Source organism: Typopeltis vanoorti, chromosome 10 (genome assembly GCF_054136105.1).
Source record: "Typopeltis vanoorti isolate ZY-2024b chromosome 10, IOZ_Tvanoo_1.0, whole genome shotgun sequence".
Taxonomy (NCBI): Eukaryota; Metazoa; Arthropoda; class Arachnida; order Uropygi; family Thelyphonidae; genus Typopeltis; species Typopeltis vanoorti.
The window spans coordinates 11,020,894-11,044,894 of NC_143558.1; the positions used below are offsets into that span (position 1 = coordinate 11,020,894).

The 24,001-nt window shown below is 35.0% G+C and overlaps 1 protein-coding gene across 1 annotated transcript in view; it reads right to left on the reverse strand.

Annotated features, from left to right (window-relative positions):
- The window catches only part of pcx (pecanex), a 621,557-nt gene that overhangs the window by 362,919 nt on the left and 234,637 nt on the right, over positions 1–24,001 (reverse strand). The window contains exon 12 of the mRNA XM_090398640.1: positions 22,259–22,364. Within this exon, the coding sequence (XP_090254766.1) occupies positions 22,259–22,364 (106 nt within the window). The remainder of the gene's footprint in view (positions 1–22,258; positions 22,365–24,001) is intronic.

Consider the following 24,001-nt stretch of genomic DNA (forward strand, 5'->3'; position numbering starts at 1 on the left):
CCTTTTGATAAAACAAAAAGTTCATCCTGCACTGGTAGACAGCATTATGAGTACTGGTTCTAAAGTGGCTTACAAGTGATCAAACTTATCCTTTAAATTATCATGAGTAGAATTAAAAACACAGTAAAAGTGTGATGAAATTTTAATTTTAAAATTTTAAACTTGTAACTGCTCAAACCTACACTTCAGAATTTTCATAACTAACATCATCCATATGAATATGATATTCCTTCCATGTCATCTTCTTAAGAGTCCCTTGCTTAATAAGATTGGACAACCATTTCATTCCCATCCTATTTATTCTTTGAACTCTAAGGACACATTCCAATATTGCATCATTGAGGTATGCCGATATCCTCCCCATATACCAACTGATACTGTAGGACTGAATTTAGTATTCTGCTCAGTCAATCAAAATTTTTTGCTTTGTGGTTCACCATGTAACCTTTTCTGAATGGAACATCCATAATATTTAGTCGTTAAGGTTCATACAGTATGATCACTGCCACCAACTGGGAACAGAAGAGTCACCTCTTTAACTGACCCCCCTCCCCTGACATTAATTCGGTCTAATACTCTTTGACCTCCAGTTCCTTCTGTCACATACTTGTTGAGGAAGCTATCTTTCAACAACTCATCACTATTCATTCAATGATTGGATAAATAAAGTAACCCACAATGATTACTTGTTTAGCACTCATCAGGCAATATTTCATTGTCACCATCAACTGATCCACTAGGTCTGTAACAACACTCTTCTGTGTATTTGATTTTGTTAGGCTCTACTCAACACTAGACAGCTTAAACTAAGTGTTACATGGACAATTGTTACTATTATTGCAATCACAGCTTTCTATTCTAAATGGACTCAAATCTGATGTCATTATCAGCACTCCTATCTTGTCTATCCTTTCTATGAATACAGTATCCTTTACTCTCAATACCAGTAAATATATTTGCCTCTGAGAGCCAAGTCTCACTAATGCCTATAATCTGAGCCACAATGTATTCATAAGCAACAAACTGTAATCATTTGTTTCTCATACTCTTGGCATTTGTTTATAGACGTAATAAGTTACTTCCAGACTTTTTTGTGTACTCATTTACCTCTGTAGTGTGAATGACTGGCTGGATAACTTGCTAATCTCTATTCAGATTTAATACTTCATTTATGCAGAATCCTTGCATAAACTAAAAAAGTCTGAACTGGATGAGACACAATCATTCTTTTATCATAAATAATTACCTCCATGGTTAAAGTAGATCATATCATTAGCACAGCTGCATATCTTAGTCACTCTTATGCATAGCTTCTCACCATTCCTCCCATCATGATTTAGTTTCCCTGACTCTCCTCATTAAGTTTCATACCAATAAATGATTTCTCTAGACTCCTTGATACCAAACACATTTAAGTGAAGACCATTCCTCTTATATAAATTTATTTTCCCTTCAAACTCGCTCCTGTATCCAAGACTTCGCGCAACCTTTCACTACACAGTTTGTGCATTGAATTATTTGCTATCACAGTTCTTCTTATGAATTCAGTATATCATATCTTAGTAACAAACTAGCAATTTTCAGTCTCTCACTCTTCATACTCACTTTGTCCAGAAATCCTTTCACATACAAATGATTTAACTATGATAAATGCAGTATGAGAGTGAAAACTAACATCTATTCCCCATTTTGTTTTTCAATTACATTTTTTTATATTTTTAATCTATATGTTACTTTTTAACCCCCCACCCCAACCAAGTATTGCAATCTTCCAATAAGTAATGAATGGTCAGCTGATGGTAGCATGTGGATACCAATCATTTCTTCATGTCTATTTCTATTTGTTATTACATTATCTATTGTGGATAAGTTTCCTATTTCTTGATGTTATTTTATGATTTTCTTTGTGTTGGTAGAATTTGTAATTTATATCTCAATTTATCATTGGCATAAAACTATAATAATTCCATTATTTTGTGCTAATTTTGTAAATCATATTCCTGGTATCGTCCTTGTTTCCAATTTGTACATCATTTTACCTCCAACTATAATGATAATTTCTATTGGTTTTAGCATCATAAAAAATAAATAGTTTTAATCAAGCATGTGTGCTAGACATAATCAAAAACTTTCACAACTTGCAAATGTAAAAAAAAAATATATATATATATAAAATTTTATTCAAATAGTCCAATACATTTCATCCAACATTAGGTGGACATCATCAGGGAGACAGACCTGTAACTACATTCAACACATGAATCATTACAATGAGTCAAAGCATGTGCAGATTGTGTCTTGGTTACAGCTGAAGTATATGACTACACTATTAGAGTTCAAAGGAACAATTGCAAAAGCTGTATAGATTAAAAAAAAAAAAAAAAACAATGAACAATTAATGGTAATCACTTCCCAAATGATCTCCATGTAAGACTGGATGAAACATATTAGAGCATTTGAATAAAATTCTATATATTTTTTTAGTGAAAGTTTTAGTGTAAGGTGTGAAAGTTTTTAAATATTACCAGCATAAAATTTATCACCAAATTTTTATATAATATATAAATGAGGCATGGGGAATAAGGATGTGAAGTGGATGAAGAGATATTCATATGATATGATGTGACTGGGAATGGGGATATCATTTCAATGTTGATAAGTGTCAAGTTATGCATTTTGGCTAAATAAGATGGAGTGAGGTTTATCACATTGAAGGAACTTTGCTTCAGGAGGTGAAGAATGCAAGCGATTCGAGTATCTTGGCAGATAGGAAACTGAAGTTCAGGGACCAATTTGCAAAAGTTGTAAAGATTACCAAAAAATTGCTCACATAACAGTCAAAGCCAGAAATGCAGGGGACTAAATGGAGCTTCTAAACTGATGTCCATTTATGACCATCATGTGGTGCACCCCATTAGTAGGTGTTCATGAGATACTGAACAAATGAGGGTGGGCTAGCAATTTGGGAGTTATTCTTGTAGATAAACTTATATGTTGGTAATACATAACTGTCAGATTTTAAGGAAAGACAATGTAAACTAGAATATTAATTAAAATTTTTAATTAATACTTCCTATATTTCGGTAATGTTACATTACCATATTCAGGGATCACAAAATAATGAAATGTGCATGCAGGCACTAACACTAAGCAAATATGGCTGAAGAAAACAACTGAAGTCAGTCCTAGAGTCCTAAAGGTGCCCTTTAGTAGGCTAAATTGGGTTGTCTTGGCTGCTGGGCTGATGTTCTTAGAATATAAGTTTCCCATATTTGGGGCAGTCGCATGCATCCAAATTTGTTGAGGTTTGGGGAGTTTTTTTTTTTTAGAACCGAGGCTGATTCCAGGAATAATCTTTCATATTTATCCTTGCTATGGTATAGTAAAGTGGCTTTCTTCTAACATATTTTGTGATGGGTGTCCAAAGCATTGTCAGCAAGTCCTGAGTGGCTGTATTGGTGGAACCGGATATAGTTCTTATGTTCAGATATCCTGATATTAGCTGTCCTGCCTGTTTGGCATTAGTAGGACAGTTTGCAACCAATTACAAGGGACCTGGTATACTCCAGGTAGGTCTAGGGGAGGTGGCTGGTTTTTGGTGGAGCAGATAAGAGATGCCAATTTTTTCTATGGTTTGTAACAAGTTGTCAGATCATATTTTTTTAGGATTTTTGTTAGCTTTTCAGAAGTATCCCAGACATAAGGAATGGTGATAGATTTAGATAATCTCTGTTATGAAGGGGGAAGGTTAAGAGCGGGCCTGAAGCAGTCAGCACACTCGCACTAGGCCACAACTTTGCCTTAGCACCAAAAAAAAAATCTTCTGAAGAAATAGTGATACAGGTAGAATGTGGTATCTGCAACCTTCCCAACCATATTGCCAACAATATCAGACTGGATGTAGCTGATGTTTTTACCCAAGCTAAACCACCAAAAAGCAACCTATCTAAAGAAGAATTCAAAGCTATGCAGGAAATAAAAACTAATAGTAAAATAATAATTACTAAAGCAGATAAGGGAAATGCCACTGTAATTCTACACAAAACTGACTACACAGGTAAGCTTAGCTCTTTACTGTTAGGTTGTCTACCTACCTCCCTATAGAATATGATCCCACCAGCTCCCAAATCAGAATACTCCTTAGGCTCCTTAAGAAGGTTACTTCTTGGCCTGTGGAAGTGACTACCAGACTAAAACCTTTTAACTCTAGACCCCCCTGAATATATGGACTACCAAAAATCCATAAGAAGAATGTGCCATTACATCCATTGTAGATGCCATTGTTCTCCCACATATAAATTAGCCAAACATTTAGCCAAAGTGTTCACACAATATACTGGCAATACACCTTCAAACATAAAAAATTCAGCCCACTTTAAAGCCAGTGTAGAAAACCTCTCACTCCAACACACTGACATAATGATCAGTTATGATGGTTTCTCCTTATTCACCAATGTCCCACTCAAAGATATCTTAGACCTCATCATCAAGTCTTTCCATGCCTACTGGCACAGAAGGCTGCAATGCTAAGAATGATGAAAGATTACATCATTCTACTCCAAGTCACCATCATTCTTCTCCAAGTCAATTTTGGACGACCTCTATAGTATCTCTCTTCTGGAGCTGAGCTCAGTGCTACTTGGGGAATTCTGCTAATCCCCATGTGAAGAACATATCCAGTCCATTTCTATCTTCTTAGGCGAATCTCTTCATCTATTGACTTGGAGAAGGTTTTCTTTAAAAGTTCTTCGTTAGTGATTGTATTTGGCCAGAAGATTTTTAAAATTCTTCTTAGACATTTGTTTTGGAAAATGTCCAATTTATTACTTTGTACCTTGGTAAGTTTCCAAGTTTCAGAGCCATATAGCAGTATTGCTATATACGAAACTGGACACCTGCCAAAAGATTTTAAGCACTCAACATTCTTACTAGTACCTAAAAAATCGAAAACAATCAAATGTGAAGAGTACAGAACAATCAGTCTGATCAGTGAGATAGCAAAAGTTATGTTATATATCATCCTAGAAAGAAATAAACATAAAATCAACTTGGAAATTAATGAAACATAATCTGGTTTTCAGGAAAATAAAGGAACTAGAGAAGGACTCTTCAACATTAGAACTATTATAGAAAGCTATCTGGAGAAGCAGAAACAAGTCTACTTATGTTTTATTGACTACACAAAGGCCTTTGACAATATTCAACATGAACGACTAATCAAATGCATCAGAAATTTAGGAGTAGATGGCAAAGATATCAGATTACTGATAAATCTGTATTGGGAGCAAACTGCCTCAATAAAAATATCAGGAGAAATCTCGGAGGAATTCCCAGTAAAGAAGGGTGTCAGACAAGGCAGTGTTCTTTCTCCTATATTGTTTAACCTCTATACTGAAAATATCTTCCAGCAATTAGAAGAATTTAAAGGAGTCAGCATAGGAGGCAGGAATATAAACAACTTAAGATATGCAGATGATACAGTACTGCTAGCTGAAAATAAAAAAGATCTTCAAAACCTACTAGAAGAGAAACTGAAGCTAAGTGAAAAACTATGGGCTTAATTTCAACTTCAAAAAAACCAAAACCATGCTGGTAACAAGAGAAAAAGGGAAAATACCTGATATAAATATTAAGATTAGAGGAAATACTTTAGATCAAGAAGAGAGTTATATATATTTGGGATCAAGTAGATATATATTTAGATCAAGTAGAGAGTTATATATAACTAATTACAGAGAATGGAAAGTGTGATAAGGAAATATTAAGAAGAATAGAAATTGCTAGATCAACCTTCATCAGCATGAAAATCATTCTGACCTCAAGGGAAATTCACACAAAAACAAGAATTAGGCTGTCCAAATGCTACGTATGGTCAACACTGCTCTATATGAAGCAGAAACCTGGACAATATCAAAATATTGCGAAAATAAACTAAAAGCCTTTGAGATGTGGATTCTCAGAAGAATTCTTAGAGTCCCATGGACTGCCAAAAAAACTAATTTAGAAACATTAAAGATGATTGGAGAAGATAGGAATCGGTTGAAAACCATTAAGAAAAGGAAAAACCACCTACCTTTTCCTTAGGGATTTGTAGGGATTCATGCCTTAGTGACTCATTGACTAAGCCATGAATCCCTACAAAAACACTTCTAGAAGGAATGATACAAGGAAAAAGAAGTGGAGGAAGATAAAGAATAGATTGGATGGGAAATATTAAGGACTGGACCTTTTTGTCCTATGAAGAATGCAAAAGAGAAGCACAAAACCGTACATGGTGGAAGCTCATGGTAACCAATCTCCTGGAAGGAGATGACATCTGACCAGACAAGAGCAGTACTGCTTCCACAATAGATTTATTGATATTAATTTTCACTTTAACTGTAATATTTGATGCTTTCCATAATTTATTTAATGACCTGAAACAATTTCGTGCTTTAGCAATTCTTTTAAAACGTCTTCGTCGGTGCCACCTTGTTTATTACTGATCCAAGGTATGTAAAAGTATCAACATTTTCAAATTTAACTTAATTTCTTTATTTGATTTTTCATTTATTCGCATGACCTTGGTTTTCTTTTTGTTTATATGAAGACCCATAGTTCCTGCACAGTGAGCAAAGTCATCAGTTTTTAGCTGTAAGTCATTTAACTTGGAGGACAGGAGCACTATATCATCAACAAAATCAAGGTCTTCCAGTGAAAGACATATTCCTCTCTTTTGATGATTGAGTTTTTCATAATCTAATCAATTAAAATTACAAATAATAGACCAGTTAGAACGCTACCCTGCTTAACTCCAGTTTCAATGACAAAGAAGTCTGTAAGTTTTCCATCTACTTCTAAGCAAGATTTGCTCCCATTATACACATTCTTAATTTTCATGTTGAGAAATTTATTTCTCAACATGAAATTTATCGAGAAATTTATTACGTATTCCATATTCTTCTAATATTTTCCAAAGTTTCTCTCTATCTACCGAGTCGAATGCTTGACTAAAATCAATAAAGTTTAGGTAAGTGAGGCTTGAAATTCCATACATTGATTATATTTCTAAGAGTGAATATTTGTTGAATGGTTCTGTAACCAGTTCAGAAACCTGCCTGTTCTTCACTTAATAAATTTTCGATTTCCTTTTTTAATCTATTAATTAAAATTTTTGTAAAAACTTTTGCGGGAATTGAAAGCAAACTTATTTGCTTTCAATTATCCTCTCCAATTTTCACACTTGGTCAAATCTCTTTTTTTTTTGGATTTTTATAATTACTGCTTCTTTCCATTGTTGAGGAATTTTTTCTGTCTTGCATATTTCATTGTACAGTGATACCTCGGCTAACAAGTGACTCTGCTAACAAATTTTTCGGCTAACGAAGATTTTTTTCGCTATTTTTCGGACTTGGCTAACGAATGTGTTAGTGGACGCGTGCACTAACATAAAGCAGAAAACATGAACGGTCAGGCCATTCCAGGAGCTTATCTTTTCCATCTGTATGTGTGTGACAAAGAAATGAGCTGACCACATCACATAGGGGAGACCCACCAACCCGACTGAGTTGTTTAAGTTCGAGACAGCGAGAAGTGAGACGCCCATACCAGTGTCAGTACAGTGCATGCTCCATGTGGCTGCTGTGAATGCGAGAGATAAGTGTGATAGCATTTATTCTTTACATGGCTAAATTCTACTATGGGGGGTTAATTTATAATTAGTAAATTCTATTCTTATCTAATTAAATAAATAATATGCCATATTTCTTTTATATTTTTCAGAAAAAACATTTTAAAAGTGAAAAAATTTTTCTTGACAATGAGTCCAAAAAAAAAAAAAAAACTAAACGACAAACCCAAGGGAAGTAGAAAGTTGCTCACAATTGAGCAAAAGAAAGAAATAATTTCAGCATATGAAAGAGGAGTCAGAATTGTGGATTTAGCAGTCAAGCATGGCATAGCATCATCATCAATAGCTACAATTTTGAAGAAGGAGGAGGAGGAGGAGGAGATTAAGGCAGCTTCAGTTGCAGCTGGTGTGAAGACCTTGGTCTCTCAATCTCAAAGAAGTTCTGTGAATGAAGAAATGGAAAAGCTTCTGATGATCTGGATAAATGAGCGTCAAATGGCTGGTGACACTATGACTCAAGAGATGATTTGCAGCAAAGCTAGAATGATTTATGAAAATTTGAAGAAAAATGTGGCAGGACACAGTATGGCAGAGGAAGAATTCAAAGGAAGCAGAGGATGGTTTGAGAAGTTCAAGAGAAGGTCAGGGATCCATAGTGTAATTAGACATGGAGAAGGAACCAGTGCAAATAAAGGGGAGGCTGAGAAGTTTGTTAGAGAATTTCAGGAGTGGACCATCATTCATGGATACAAGCCAGAACAAGTGTTTAATTGTGACGAAACTGGGTTGTTCTGGAAGAAAATGCCCAAAAGAACTTGCATCACAAAAGAAGAGAAGTGTAAGCCAGGGTACAAACCTATGAAAGATAGAATAACTCTTTTATTTTGTGCTAATGCAAATGGTGATCTCAAAATTAAACCAATGTTGGTCTACCACTCTGAGACACCAAGAATTTTCAAGAAAGAGAATGTTTGCAAGCCCATGCTTAGTGTTTGTTGGAAGTCAAACACCAAGGCATGGTAACAAGAAGCATATTCACAGAGTGTATCGTGGATGTGTTTGGGCCCACGGTGAAAAAATACCTGATAGAAGAAAACTTGCCTGAAAAGACTGTGCTTCTTCTGGACAATGCTCCAGGGCATCCACCTGGCTTAGAAGAAGATTTGGAAGCAGAATTTAACTTCATCAAGATAAAATTTCTTCTGCAAACACCACATCTATTTTGCAACCCATGGACCAACAGGTCATACCAAGCTTTAAGAAATTGTATACAAAACACATGTTCCAAAGAAGTTTTGATGCAACTTCATTTACCAGTCTAACTCTGAGGGAATTCTGGAAGGATCATTATCACATCCTTTATGCTATTCAAGTCATTGCCATGGCATGGGACGAAGTGTCAATTAGGACACTTAATGCTGCCTGGAAAAAGTTATGGCCAGACTGCTGCAAGATAAGAAGTGCTGTTTCCAGTGTTCAAGATGCTGCTGGGGAACTTGCTGCTGAAAATGCTGACATTGTAGATAAGATAGTCTCCTTGGGCAAAGCATTACACTTGGAGGTAAATGAAGAAGATGTAGAAGAATTAGTTGAAGAACACTCAAAAGATCTGACAACAGAAGATCTTGAAGAGTTGAAAAACTGAATCAGGAAAGAGACAAAGAAGATATAGAGTGCTCATCAGAGGAGGAAAACAGCAATAAAAAGGGAAGAATGCCAACAGGTGACATTAAAAAAATGCTACACTACTGGGAAGTTTCAGTCTTTGGCTACAAAGTGGCATCCCAACAAAGCTGAAATGAACAAACTTTGTGCCTTGGTTGAAGACAAGTGTCTGAATCACTTTAAAAACATTCTGAAAAAAGGAGAAGTTCAATCAACTTTGGACAGATTTTTGACTTCTCCTTTAGCAAAGAGACAGAGGCCGGTTACTAAAGAAGAGGAGACTTACCTTGAATAAACTTTGAAAATTTGGAAGAAGAATAGTACAAAGGTTGTGTACATATTTTCAGTTTAATAAAGTGTACATAATAGTGTAAAGATCGTCAATTTTTCATTCTACTTTCCATTCTCCTTCATCTAATTGGGTAGCTGTTCATCTCAGCCTTTGGTGAGTTTTTGCCCTTTTATAGTATGCTTTTTTACTATTTTATAAAACCTATCTTTAAATAGTAGGCAGCATCCAGAATGAATTAAACAATTTTCTATAGAAACCTATGGGAAATCACGTTTCAGCTAATGAATGTGATTCCGGAACGAATTATCTTCGTTAGCCAAGTTATCACTGTATAACCTTTGTAATTTGGTAGTAGTTGTATTAAGATCAGCTTTTAATATTTCGGTGTTGATATTATCATTTCCACATGATTTGTTAGATTTTAGTGTCTTCAGGGCATCTTTGACTTCGCTCAATGAAATCTCGTCTTCGGAAATGTTCAAAGTGGGTATTACACTAGTTGTAATATTTTGCATCTGTTGAGATCCTTTAACTACCTTTACATTCAAAGTTTCATCAAAATATTCTCTCCATCTTGCTTCGATTTGGGAGTCAGTTGTCAATAAGTTTCCATGTTTGTCTCTAATGGAGAAATGGATTGCTTTTTTGTTTTTTTTGTTCTACCTATTGATTCGTTTTATAATCTGATAAAGTTGTCTAATTTATCCATTTTGTGCAGCATGTTGTGCTTCTTGTGCTAATTCATCAATATATTCTTTCTTGTCGGCTCCCTTTATGATTTTATTTAGTTCATTATAGTGATTGCTATTTACCTTATATAATCATTCTGAGTTTGTATTGTTAATGAATGATTTTATCGTTTTTCTCTCTTCAATGCTCTTCCAAGTTTCTGCAGTTAACCATTCTTTATTTTTCTTTTTTTCTTCATTTACAATTACATCTTCACCAACTTCATTGTAGATATTCCTGAAGTTTTTCCAATATTCTTCTACTTTGTTGTTTTCTACTGTTAGATCTTGATTTTCCTCTATTTCTAATATATGGAATCAGTTCTTTATCTCCAAAGCAAACTTTTCTCTTGTTTCTTTATATTTAATTTTTCAATATCAAATGAAGTTCTTGAACTTCTTTTCTTTCTTAATACACTTTGAAGTTTTAATTTCAACTTCATTACTAACAAGAAGTGGTCAGAACCAACATCAGCACCACGTTTGTCTCAAATGAAGGATGGATCTTACGAATTTACTATTGATAGCAACATGATTCATTTGGTTTCTTGTACTGCTGTCAAACACGATTCATATCAATTTATGTATTTCTTTATGCTTGAATTTACTTCCTCCAACAACAAAGTTAATTTCATAAAAGGATACAAACATCATGCCATCATCATCAAATTTTCATCATGCCATCATCATCAAACTCCACAAGCCTCGAAACCTAAGGAGTTTTTTTCTACCCACTTTTGCATTAAGATCGCCAATGATTATTATCATATCATGTTTTGGAATAGAATTTATTACCTTTTGGAGTTGTTCATAAAAACATTATTTTATTTCTTCATCTGCATCATTAGTAGGTACATAAACCTGCACAACAGAAAGTTTAATAAATTTGGAATAAAACCTAGCTTTTATAATTCTCTGGTTTACTGATTCCTATTTCATCAGGCTTTTGGTTACTTTTGGATTCAATATTAGTGCAACTCCTTTTTCATGCTTCTCTGATCTAGAGTACAATATTATCTTGTTTTTAGTTATAAGTCTACCAAAACCAGTCCATTTGAGTTCACTGATGCCTAAAATGTCTAACTTGTAATTATCCATTTCATTGGTTACCTGCCTAGTTTTTCCTACCTGGTACAGAGTTCTGACATTCCATGATCCAATCGTTAAAATTTTTTGTGGCTTCATAAGTGACTTTTTCAATAAACAAGAGTTCTGATAGGCTTTCCCCTTGGTGTATCATATATACATTATCCACATCAGACCAGGCTAGATAATCGTTTTCTGGGGTCTCGCGAGTCACGTCTGTCATCAGGAGCATTTGTTCATCTGGATTTGCAGTTTCCGTAATCAAATAATTTTTACAGGGCGGGGTGATTAGCCCTTCACCCAACCCCTGAAGGGGACCCAGCTATACCCTGGGACTGGGTCTCCATTTATCACCTCTTACGATATGCAGGAGTGTATAAGTGCAGCTGGGGTATTCTACTACCCGCTCCAATACAGGGGCCTTAGACCTCATCCAAGCCAAATTTCCTCCTGATATCTGAGCCCTATTTCAGTTCACCATGAACTTAGGCTATTTCGTATGGCAAGGAAAATCTACAAACAGATAGAAGGAACAGTCATGGATTCTCCACTCTCCCCATCCCTGGCCAACTTCTTTATGGAGACTTTTGAAGAAAAAGCCTTAAACTCGGCACCACATAAATATGTGGTGCCGAGTTTAATAATCCAAGTTCACTTGGATACACTCTACAACTTCTTAACACACTTGGAAAAGGAAAACAATAACAATCTCACTTTCCTAGACACACTGATTACATGCCAGCCTGATGGATCTCTGGCTTTCTCTGTTTACAGAAAACCTACACATACAGGTAGATACATTCACCAGCAATCACCCCCCCCCTCAACAATATGGGATTATAAAAACCCTATACAACAGGATAAAATTAATCAGTTCAGATAACAATGCCCTAACTACTGAACTTAACCATATCCTTAATACTTTCATAACCAATGGCTACAAGCCCCAAAAAATCCAAAAATATTACCCCCCGCCTCATAACAGAGATTACTCTAAATCTATCACCATTTCTTATATCCAAGGTACTTCTAAAAAGCTAACAAAAATCCTAAAAAAATATGACCTGACAACTTGTTACAAACCGTAGAAAAAATTGGCATCTCCTATCCACTCCACCAAAGACCAGGCCACTTACCCTAGACCTACCTGGAGTATACCAGGTCCCTTGTAATTGGTTGCAAACTGTCCTACTATGGCCAAACAAGCAGGATAGCTAATATCAGGGTATCTGACATATGGACTATATCCGGTTCCACCAATACATCCACTCAGGACTTGCTGACCATGCTTTGGACGCCCACCACAAAATATGCTGGAAGAAAATCACTTTACTATACCGCAGCAAGCATAAATATGAGAGATTATTCCCAGAATCAGCCTCAGCTCTAAAAAAACTCCCCAAATATGGGAAGCTTGCATTCTAAGAACATCAGCCCAATAGCCAAGACTAACCAATTTAGCCCAATAGGGAGTACCTTTAGGACTGACTTCAGTTCTTTTCTTCAGATATATTTGCTTAGTGTTAGTGCCTGGATACACATATCATTATTTTGTGATCCCTGAAGATGGTAATGTACAATTACCAAAATATAGGAAATATTAATTAAAGATTTGAATTAATATTCTAGAATACACTGTCTTTCCCTAAAATCTGACAATTTGGGAGTTAGACGACCAAACTGCATTCTCTATTGACTTAAACTAGAAACACACTAAAACATGATGAGATTTCATGTGGGGTGTGGCATCACCCAGTTAAACAAGGTCCCCACTGTTTTTGCCAGAGAACCAGGACTAACAGTGAAAACTTGGCTACTGGAACAAACTTCAACTCAACATCTAGAAGAAGAACAAATCCAATGTCAGAAGAATTGAAAACAAACCATTAATATAAGAAGTACTAATGGAAAGGAAATTGAACTTGCAGAAGAACTGGAAAAATACCACATGAACATAATTAGCATTACAGAGGAAATGTAGAAACTCACCACTTTTGCCACTGGCAATCATGACTTCTGGTCCTTTACCAAGCTATTGGGCACAACTTTTGTCCATCTGTGTTACATCCTCTTTCTCACCCTAACAGTAGCATGGTTTCATCACCTAAAGATGATGCTGATGTCCTGGCTTTATTCTTCTCTTCCCACTCCTCCAGAGATGACTATGGAGATTTCCACCTCCTGCAGAGAACAATGCATCATATGGCTCCTGTGAAGGAGGCATATAATGCATTGTTCTCTGTACCTTATGCCAGAAAGCTATCAGAAGAATTTTGAAAAACTTGGATACCAAAAAGGCAGATGGTCCTGTAGAATTTCATCTATTATGCTCAAGAGATGCGCTCTAAACTAACACCTACTCTTTATCATCTATGCACTATACTATATTCAACCTTGCAGCATGGAGACAAGCACATATATACAGCCAATTCTCAAATGAGGTGAAATGTTTATCATCAAGCTATCGACTTAATGTTCTCACCAGTTTTACCAAAAGTAATGTAGAAAATTATCAACAGTCTACTTCTTTAATACTTGAAAAACTGCCTCTAATTAGCAACCACAAGAACAGATTTCACCAATCTAGATCCGGAGATTTCCTGGCCTACATCACCCACATCAAAACTCATGTCATGGAAAGGCCTTGAGAAACCTGTGCCATTGCATTTTATATCTCCAAGGATTTTGAAAGAGTCTGGCATCAAAGGTAAGTTTCTGAACAAATGAGAATCATATGGACTGCCTTCATAATCGAGTAATTAGATTGCCAGTTTTCTCTCAGATTGATCTCTATGTGTATCTCTATTCAGGCATATTGAATAGTGTTCAACCTTCAGATTTTCCTATTAATGCAGGTGTCCTATCATGGCTGTGTCATTCATTTTACCCACTCTCTTCCTGATTTACATAAATGACCTGTTCTCAATGACTGCCAATTCTATTCATAATTTTGCTGAGGATAGCGCTCTGCACTCATCACATGACAAGCCTTGCCATACACAAACATCTCAAGCTTCACAATAATCTGTAATGAGTGCCCTGAACACTGATCTCTTCAGTATCCTTGATTAGTATGAAAATAACCTAATCACCTTCAATGCTTTCAAAACATAGTTTTGCTTGTCTTCTCAGAAAACAAGCCTCAGATCTGCTCCACTTGCTTTTTATAATGCTCTGCTTAATGGTGACGACCAATACTATCTTCTTGAACAGATTTTTACACCAAACCATTCTGGACATAATCATATCACTTCTATGGCTTTGTCATCTTCCAACAAAACTTGCCATCCTGTTCTACTCAAAATGGTACTTCTCTTCTGACTGGTTACTTACTCTATATAAATCCCAAATCCAGTCAACCTTGGAATACTGCTCTCATGTATGAGGTAAACCTAAGACATCCCTAAAAATTTTTCATGATGTTCAAGAAAAAAGGATGGTTTGATTGATTAATGACATCTCTTAAAGACTCTCTTCAGCCACTTTCTCATAGAAAATCAGTTTCTACATTATGTCTCCATGGCTGTTCTTCAGCAGAATTAGCATCCATTATGCCTCCCATTTCTGCCAGATCTACAGGAACTCAAGCAACAGCTGCTCAACATCTCATTACAGTTGAACTGCATACTCACAGAACCTGCTACTTCAAGCCCATTTTCTTTCTATCTACCTTAGTTCTGTGAAAAAAGCCTGCCCCATAAAACATTTCCCAAGGATTACAACTTCCAGCTGTTTAAGAATATCTACAGATCATTCTGCTCCTTACCCACATGGCATTTAATTGCTAATAGGACCTGCTGCATCTCATGTGTGGGAGTAAAGTATAAAAATAAAATAAAAGTTTAGCAGTGGCCACACTGTATAATTTAAATGGCCTAGTCAGAAGGATGAGTTCCAGATAATTGGAATAGAGCTCTCATAGCTTTCATCTATAAAAAAAAGGAATAAAGCTGAATGTGAGAATTAGAGAGGAATTTCTCTATTAAGTGTTGCACATAAGATTTATGCAAGCATATACTTAAGAAAGACTGAAGGCTTAAGAAAATCATGGAAGAGAAATTTGGAGAAGAACCAGGTGGGTTGTCAAGATTAAAGTTTCACTTTTTGATAAATACTTGAAAAGTCATGAGAATATAACAAAAATCTTGGCTTAGGTTTTGAACATCAGGAAAACACACACACAACATGCCCATAGAAAGGCTTTTCAAAATACTACAATTTTATATGGGGTAAAGGGAACATTATACAGAACAATACATAGTTAATATTTAAATTATAAGTCAGCAGTTAGAATTGAAGAAAATACAGGAAGATAGTTTGATGTAAAATCAGGTGTAAGATAAAGATGCACATTATCTTACTCTTATTCATAATCTACATGGATCACATTATGAAAGCAAGTGGTATTAAACTTAAAATTAGAATCAGAGATTAGAGATTTGATATTAGAATTTAGAGATTTGATTAGAGATTTGATATTAGATTTGAATAATGCCTGTAACAAATTTCTGTGGAGAACCTATAAAAGTAGTAAAATATTTCAGCTATTCAGACACTGCTTTTAGTGAAGATGGTAAATTAAATTTGGACATAGACAATAGAATAAACAAAGCTAGTATGTTGAGGAGCCAGTTGAATAAATTTATATGGAATAAGGGAGAAATAAGCCAAAACACTAAACTAGCTATATATATATATATATATATATATATATATATATAAGACAGATTTCAAATAAGTTTTAAGTAATGGATCTGAGAGTTGTGTAAGAAATGAAGCACTTGATCAGAGATTAGAGACCAGATATGAAAGTTCTGAGAAAAATTCAGGCATTATATGGCATCAGTGGCATAACTGACTATTAAATTATTTAAGGAATTTACAACATATACTGGAATATTAATTAAAAGAAACTTTAATAAATACCTCCTATATTTTGGCAGATTAATTTATCTGCCGAAGATATCCCATGAAGATATACACCTCCTATATATCTTCATGGGAACATACAACAATGACAGGTTTTGAAGAGAAAGCCTTAAACTCAGCCCCACAAAAACCCACTGTTTGGCTTCGCTACGTTGATGATGTGTTCGCTATTTGGCCACATGGCTCAGATACACTCCACTCCTTCTTAACACACTTAAACAACCAACACCCCAGAATCCAGTTCACCTTGGAAAAAGAGGAAAACAACAGTCTCCCTTTTCTAGACACTCTAATCACTCACCAGCCTGATGGATCCTTAGTTTCCTCTGTTTACAGAAAACCCACCCATACAGGCAGATACATTCATCAGCAATTCCACCCCTCATCCTCACAACAATATGGGGTTATAAAAACACTATATAACAAGGCAAAATTAATCTGTTCAGATGACATTGCCCTAACCACTGAACTAAACCACATCCTCACTTTCTTAGCCAATGGCTACAACCCCCAAAAAATATTAAAACCAGTTAACCACAATCCCCCCTTTCATAACAAAGATTTCACTAAATCCATCACCATTCTCTATATCCGAAGCACCTCTGAACCAAAATCTTAAAAAAATATGACCTGACTTCTTGTTACAAACCATATAAAAAAAAATTGGCATCCCTTATCCACTCAACCAAAGACCAACCACTTCCCCTAGACCAACCACTTCCCCAAGGGATGTGGTATTCCCCTGGGGTATACCACATCCCTTGCAGCTGTAAACTGTCCTACTTTGGCCAAACAGGTAGGACAGCAAATGCCAGGATTTCAGAACACAAAGACTACATCTGGTTTCACCAGTACAGCCACTCTGGGCTTGCAGACCATGCTCTGAATACCTGCCACAGAATACATTGGAAGAAAGCCATGTTAATACACCACAGCAAATTTAAATATTAAAGATTGTTCATGTAATCAGCCTCAGCTCTAAAAACTTTCCAAACCTCAACAAATTTGGGTGCATGAGACTGCCCCAAATTTGGGAAGCTTGCATCTTGAGAACTTCAGCCCAACAGTCAAGACAACCCAATTAAGACTTTAGGAACAACAGTAGTTTTCTCTCTTCTGCTTCATTTGCTTTTTGTAGAGTCATTGTTGTATGTTCCCATGAAGATGGCAATGTGACATTGCTGAAATAGAGGAGATATTTAATAAAGTTTCTTTTAATTAATATTCCAGTATACATTGTAAATTCCTTAAATAATTTAATAGTCATGTGTTACCAACGTATAAGCCTATCTACAAGAATAACAGTGGCGGAATTATATTAAAAATGCAGACATTAGGAAGGAACTTGATATGATTATCTGTGAAATATTAGTTGTGGTGGTGGACAGTAGATGGTGTTGGTGTAGATGATGTGGTTCGCTGTAGTTGGTGGATACAGTGGTGGACACAGAGAGGTGTAGAGGAGGTACCCTCCATCGATGAGTCTAGAACTCCCTGGAGGTGTCAAGTAATAATAATAATAATATGGTTAGCATTCAAAAATGTGTGTGCAGGGCTAATCTCAGGTGGTACTGGTCTCTTAAATATAATGGAAGAGGAAAGATTAGTAAAACAGGTTTTTGAAGCCAAGATATCAGGAAAAAGACTCAGAGGAAGACTAAGGTTCAGGCAGATCGATTCAGTCAGAAGTGCCTTAGGAGATCAAAATATTAAATATAATACTGGAGTGCTGACTAGTAATACTAATCTTGAGAAAAAAATTGTTGATAGGTGAATGATAATGTAAACTTAATCAAGTAGTGCTGTCATAATAGTAACCTCAAGGGTTATATATCAGGAAATTGATGATTGTTATATCTTATATATATATATATATATATATATATAATGTTTTATTTAGTATTTAATGACTAGAACACCGAGAATTAAAAAAAAAAAAAAAAAGCAGATTTATTCGCACGACTAGTTTCGTCTTTCACAGACTTCTTCACCAGCAAGATTAAGGTTATCTTGCTGATTATTTCTATGTTTTTCAGGAACTGGCTCTGAACAGTACAAAAAAGCATTAGCAAATAACTGTTAAGGCTCAAGCCTTGATGAGTTTAAAAAAAAAAAACTCTCTCTAAGTGTATTATTAGGCATATGCATGCATTTTAGATCTGAAGCACGAGAACTGCTAATGCTGCTTAAGATATTGTCACTGCTCTGGATAGCAGAGTAGTGACAAGTTGTCATCATCATCATACGTATCAAGGATTTAGGCCTAGTATGGCCTGTTCCGGCCCTTAGAAGTCATCGTTGAATCGTTTAAGAGGACGTCCTGGTTTTCTTTTTCCTAATGGCTTGTACTTTAAGGCTTGTTTTGGTAATCTTTCTGTTTTCATTCTTTGAACGTGTTCCATCCATCTATGTTTATATTTTTTAATTTTTTCAATTACTGGTTCTTGGTTTAATTCTTTCATAATATCTTCATTTCTTTTGTGATCAAATAGGGTATACTTTGCAGTTTTTCTCATAAACTTCATTTCTGCTGTTGTTAATCTTTGTTTGTCTTTTTGTTTTATTGTCCAGATTTCGCTTCCATACATTAAGACCGGTAGGGCTAATGTATTGTATACTTTTAGCCTGGTTTGTTTTTGAACTAGGTTTGGTTTAAATATAGAGTTAATTACTCCTGTTATTTTTAAATATTTTGCAATTTTTATGTTTATATCTTTTTCATTTTCATAAGTGACAATTTGACAAGTTGTAACTAAGCTTACTGTTGATATGTACAGGATTAAGGATTATTTCTTTTGATTCTATTATTATCCTTTCTATTTCATAGTAACAACGATGAATGTTATTTAACTTTTCCCAGAGAACTGGATGTGGGAGCTCTTCTTCATTGGAATTTGCAGAAAACACAACATGGCTAGATAAAGCACTGGCCCGTGTTCTCTTGTAATTTATATCTCTTTGATGTTCCTTGATTGATTTGTTCAACTGATTTTTCTGTCTGGGCAAAGTATGGTTTACATTGCAGAAAATCTGGTAGACGTCAGGATATTTGAGATTGTTATGTCTAGTCTTCGGCCGACTTAAAAGAGAACGTAGCTTTGGTAGTGTCATGAAGAAAGTCCATATGTTATATTTTCTTAGAATCGTCACCAATTTTGTTGTGACAGAGCTGATGCAAGGAATAGAAATGTTCTCTTTAAAAACTGCAGTATCTTCATTGAGTAGCCATTTAGTTGAAATGTTAGAAGGAGATTGAGTTCACAGTTAAGTTCTTCGTCAGAAAAAAGCGAGCGAGCCCAGTGTCAGAGTGCAGAAATAATCCCGAATTTTTGTGGAGGATAGTGGTGGGAGTGAGCATGAAGATATCTGTCCATGTGGGTAAGTTTTCTGTAAATAAAAATCTTGAATTTTCCTGCTGAACAGGTCAGTTTGAAATCCAGAAAAGACAGAGAACTGTTGAGTTCGAACTCAGCTGTAAACTTTATGTTAGGATGTATATTATTCAAGAGAAACATTTTAGAGAAGTGCCAAGATATTTAGAAAGGTTGCAAGTTGGTTGTTCTTTCCGGCAAATCTTCATCCTTTATCAAAAACTGAAGGGATTTTGTCTACAGCCTTAAGGATATCACCATCAAAGACACAGAAATCATGGCCAGTTTAGACATAATTTCCTTATTTACAAATGTTCCTACAGAGGAAGTTCTTTTACTATTAAAAGACAAAGTATCTAAGAAGATCTTAGCCTTATTGACACAATGTATTAATTCCGGATACTTCAAATTTGAGAACACAATCTACAAACAAAATTCGGGATTAGTTATGGGAAATCCTTTATCTCCAGTACTCGCTAACATCTACCTGGAAGATTTTGAAGAAAAGGCTATCTCATCCTTCCCTTTAAAACCAAAAATTTGGAAACGTTACAATGACAACATCTTTTTAATTCGGGAATATGGCCTTGAATCCCTCCGGAACTTCCAAGACCACCTAAATAATATACATCCTAACATAAAGTTTACAGCTGAGTTGGAAGTCAACAGTTCTCTGTATTTTCAGGAAGTCAAACTGACCGGTTCAGCAGGAAAATTCAAGATTTCTATTTACAGAAAACCTACCCATATGGATAGTTATCTTCACACTCACTCCCACCACTATCCTCCACAAAAATTCGGGATTAATTCTATATTCGGACACCAGGCTCGCTCGCTCGCTCCTTTCTGAAGTGAGCGAGCCCATTAAGTTAAGTTCTTCTTTCTGAAGAAGAACTTAACTATGAACTCAATCCACTTCTAACTACATTTCAACTAAATGGCTACTCAACGAAGACTATCAACAAACTCCTGTTCAGTGCTCTCCCTTGCTGCAATGAATGAGTTATCTTGCTGGTTATTTCTATGTTTTTTGCATCTGAAGAAGTCTGTGAAAGACGAAACTAGTCGTGCGAATAAAATCTGCTTTTATTTTTTAATTCTCGGTGTTCTAGTCATTAAAGACTAAATAAAATGTACTCAAACCGAGTAAATCAATGTATAAACATATGTATATATATATATGTGCGTGTGTGTGTGTGTGTGTGTCAGAACCATCAGCATGTGTAATGCTCTAAACCATCAGCATGCATAATGAATTGTATGCAACATTGCCATCACTTTCTAACATACATATGCTACAGTGCAATTCTGTTCACTTCATTAGATTTGTTAGCATCTTATCTATGCTCCCTAGCAGGTCATATTAATCTTCATGAGAATCAATAGTACTCACTATCAGGTTTTAGGTTTCAGTATCAAGTGATCAGACAGGATCAAAATTTGTATACAAGATTCAAACCAATTGGACCTTGCCTATCATGCAATTTCTTTTAAATAAATCCACAGAGAAAAAAACTCACAGAAAGTTGCACCTAAAAACCATTTGTTTGTACTCAAAAGATTGTGAAAAAAATTCTGTGAAGTTCTGATATAAATAAATAAAAACGTTTACCTAAAATCTAAAACTTTTGGAATTCTGGGAAAAAATGTTTCTAAATACCTTTCACTTATGTAATTATTTTTATACATATAATTAACTGCTTTATTCCTTTGGGCACCAATAGTAATATTAATATGTGCTCTTGCTTCATAACCACATCACTGTGGTTACAAACTTTTTAACCCCTTAACGTACCAATTAAAAATCAGAAAGCGGTCGTTTTTCTGCCAATTTTTTGGGCGAGAGTGATTTGCTGGATCAAATTTATCACTATTTGAAAAATAATGATGAATTTGTGCAAAACACAAATGAAATAGCCAATACATGCCGTTGGCAACTTTTCTCGGCTGAAAGGAAATAGGCACAAGATTGTCTAACGTCTATATTCGGTTGTATTTATATGTGAAACCAAAATTCAAAATCAATTTTAGTGCAATAAACAAAAGACATGTCCCAGATGTGTTTGTATGTTAAGGAGTTAATTTGATTCCATTCGCTTGATCATACCTTTTAGTTAGCAGTGACACGACTGAAAAATTTGCTTCATTAAACAATTTTATATGAACATTTTGTTCTGTTTCATTAATTTATGATGTTTGAATAGTATGTCTATTTTTCATAATATACCATGACTATCCCTGTTATTGAGCAGGTCACATAGTATTCCAATTGTTCAAAGCAACGTATCCATTCTCAGATCATCATCTTGTAATCTCATCTCCTCTGTCCTAAAATAAGTTCAGTCTCTTATGAATGGTGATTTGTCTCTCTCTTTCTCCATTAGTAAGTTTATTCAATCAATTTTAACATAATTCTGAACATGAATATCCTCAAAGTCACAGAAGTTGCAATGTTTCTAACAATTAACATGCTCATTATTTGCAGCTTTTGTATTCCATTAACAACAAAATACATTTTTAACATGATGCCATTTAACAATATACCATTATGGTTATATGTAAAAACTAACCCTCTTACCATTTTGGATCCACCATGAATTCCAAAAGTTTAACATCTTTAACAGTGCCTAGTCCTTTGGCCACTCCAGTGCTATTTTCATCAAATGTATAAGTTAGCCAATTACCTGAAAATATAAAAATTACTTTAAAAAACCATATTAAATTCTATACATTTTTTAAAATTTTTCTGCAACATAAGAGCATTTCAAAAATAATTTCCTATGTTTTAGAAAACAGTAATACTAAATGCATGCATGCATGCGCAAATTTGAAGCTCAGATACTTGATACTTACATTTCAGGACAATGCGCTGCTAAATTGGCTCTATTATTCCTCCACTCTCTCTCTCTTCTCCAAAATGATTAAAACAAAAGCCCACTGCTAACCAGCACCCTTTTATAGTCCATCTTGAAACTCAGTGAATCAACTTCACTGCCTCTACCATCATCCCATCTACTTCTGTCCTTTGGAACAGTCTCTCCCACTCTTCCTTCCCCAAAGATTACAATCCTCAAATTCAAGTAAAATGTGAACAGATTCCTTCTTTCTTCTATTCTTCTTGCCCCCACACACAGTACTAATATGCTGTAGGTCTCGTAGCCCTTCATGTGTGGATCAGAAAAAGATAATCTTTAATTAACGTGAAGCAATAATTGCCTTGTGAACACCGAATGCAGAATTGCAAATGTTTTCAAACCAAACATTGTTCATCTTTTGACTTCCTCCATGATATTCTGATATACAGATATCCATTGTCCTAAGTAGATATAATGATTTGCTTGTTCAATTTCATCTTCATTGATTTTTATTATTTCTGGATGCAGATAGCTGTGGAACATGACTTAGGTTTTTTTTTCAGATGTTTTTCTAGCTGTCTGGAGTTCATGGATACATGTCTGTAGCATGGACATTATTATTTGTTATTTTTACATTGTAAAAATAACAATGTAATGTGTGAAGCATAAATGGCTTAAATATCAAGAAGCTTGAACACCTCTTCTGAACATATCATCAATATCTTTTGGGAATACGGTATCACCTTGTTTATTCCTCTCTTTACTTCCACAGTGGAGATGCGTCCATTAATAAGAATTGTTGCTGTTGCACTAGTGCATGTGGAACTGATGGACTTACATCTCCACCACTTGCTGATTTCTTAATGGTTCTACTATTGTAAACTTTTTTACTGAATAAAAAGTTTTCTTATAATTAATAAAACCAAAGCATAATAGGATATGGTATTCACAGCGCTGCTCAATAATCTGTTGTACAATCTGAATTCACTTCTAGAGCCATTCTGTTCTTTTGGTTATGCAAGTCATTTTGGTTGCACAAGGTTCATGAGATAACACTTTGCAAACACTTTATATATCACTGATACGTCAATAATACTTCAAATCTTCCACTTCGTCTTTTATGTGTATCAGAAGCAACATACACAACTTTTAGAAACCATACTATATTCTTAGTTAATTCCTTTTATGATATTAGGAGCATTTTAAAAGTTCTTTCCTAAGTTTAGGCAACAGCAATAGTAAATGTTTTCTTTGACTATAGTGGCTATCATTTTTGCAGAACTCCAGGTTAGTAAATTCTGTCTATGATTAGATCATTTTCAAGAATAAATTCATATTTCTTGTCAAGGGTTATTTTCCTCATAATTTCCTTTCATATCTTTTAAGAGAATTTATTAATCTGGAGACAGTAGGATGACATTTAAGAGTGAAAGTTAGATAAATCAGAAGAGACCTCCACAGAGCTT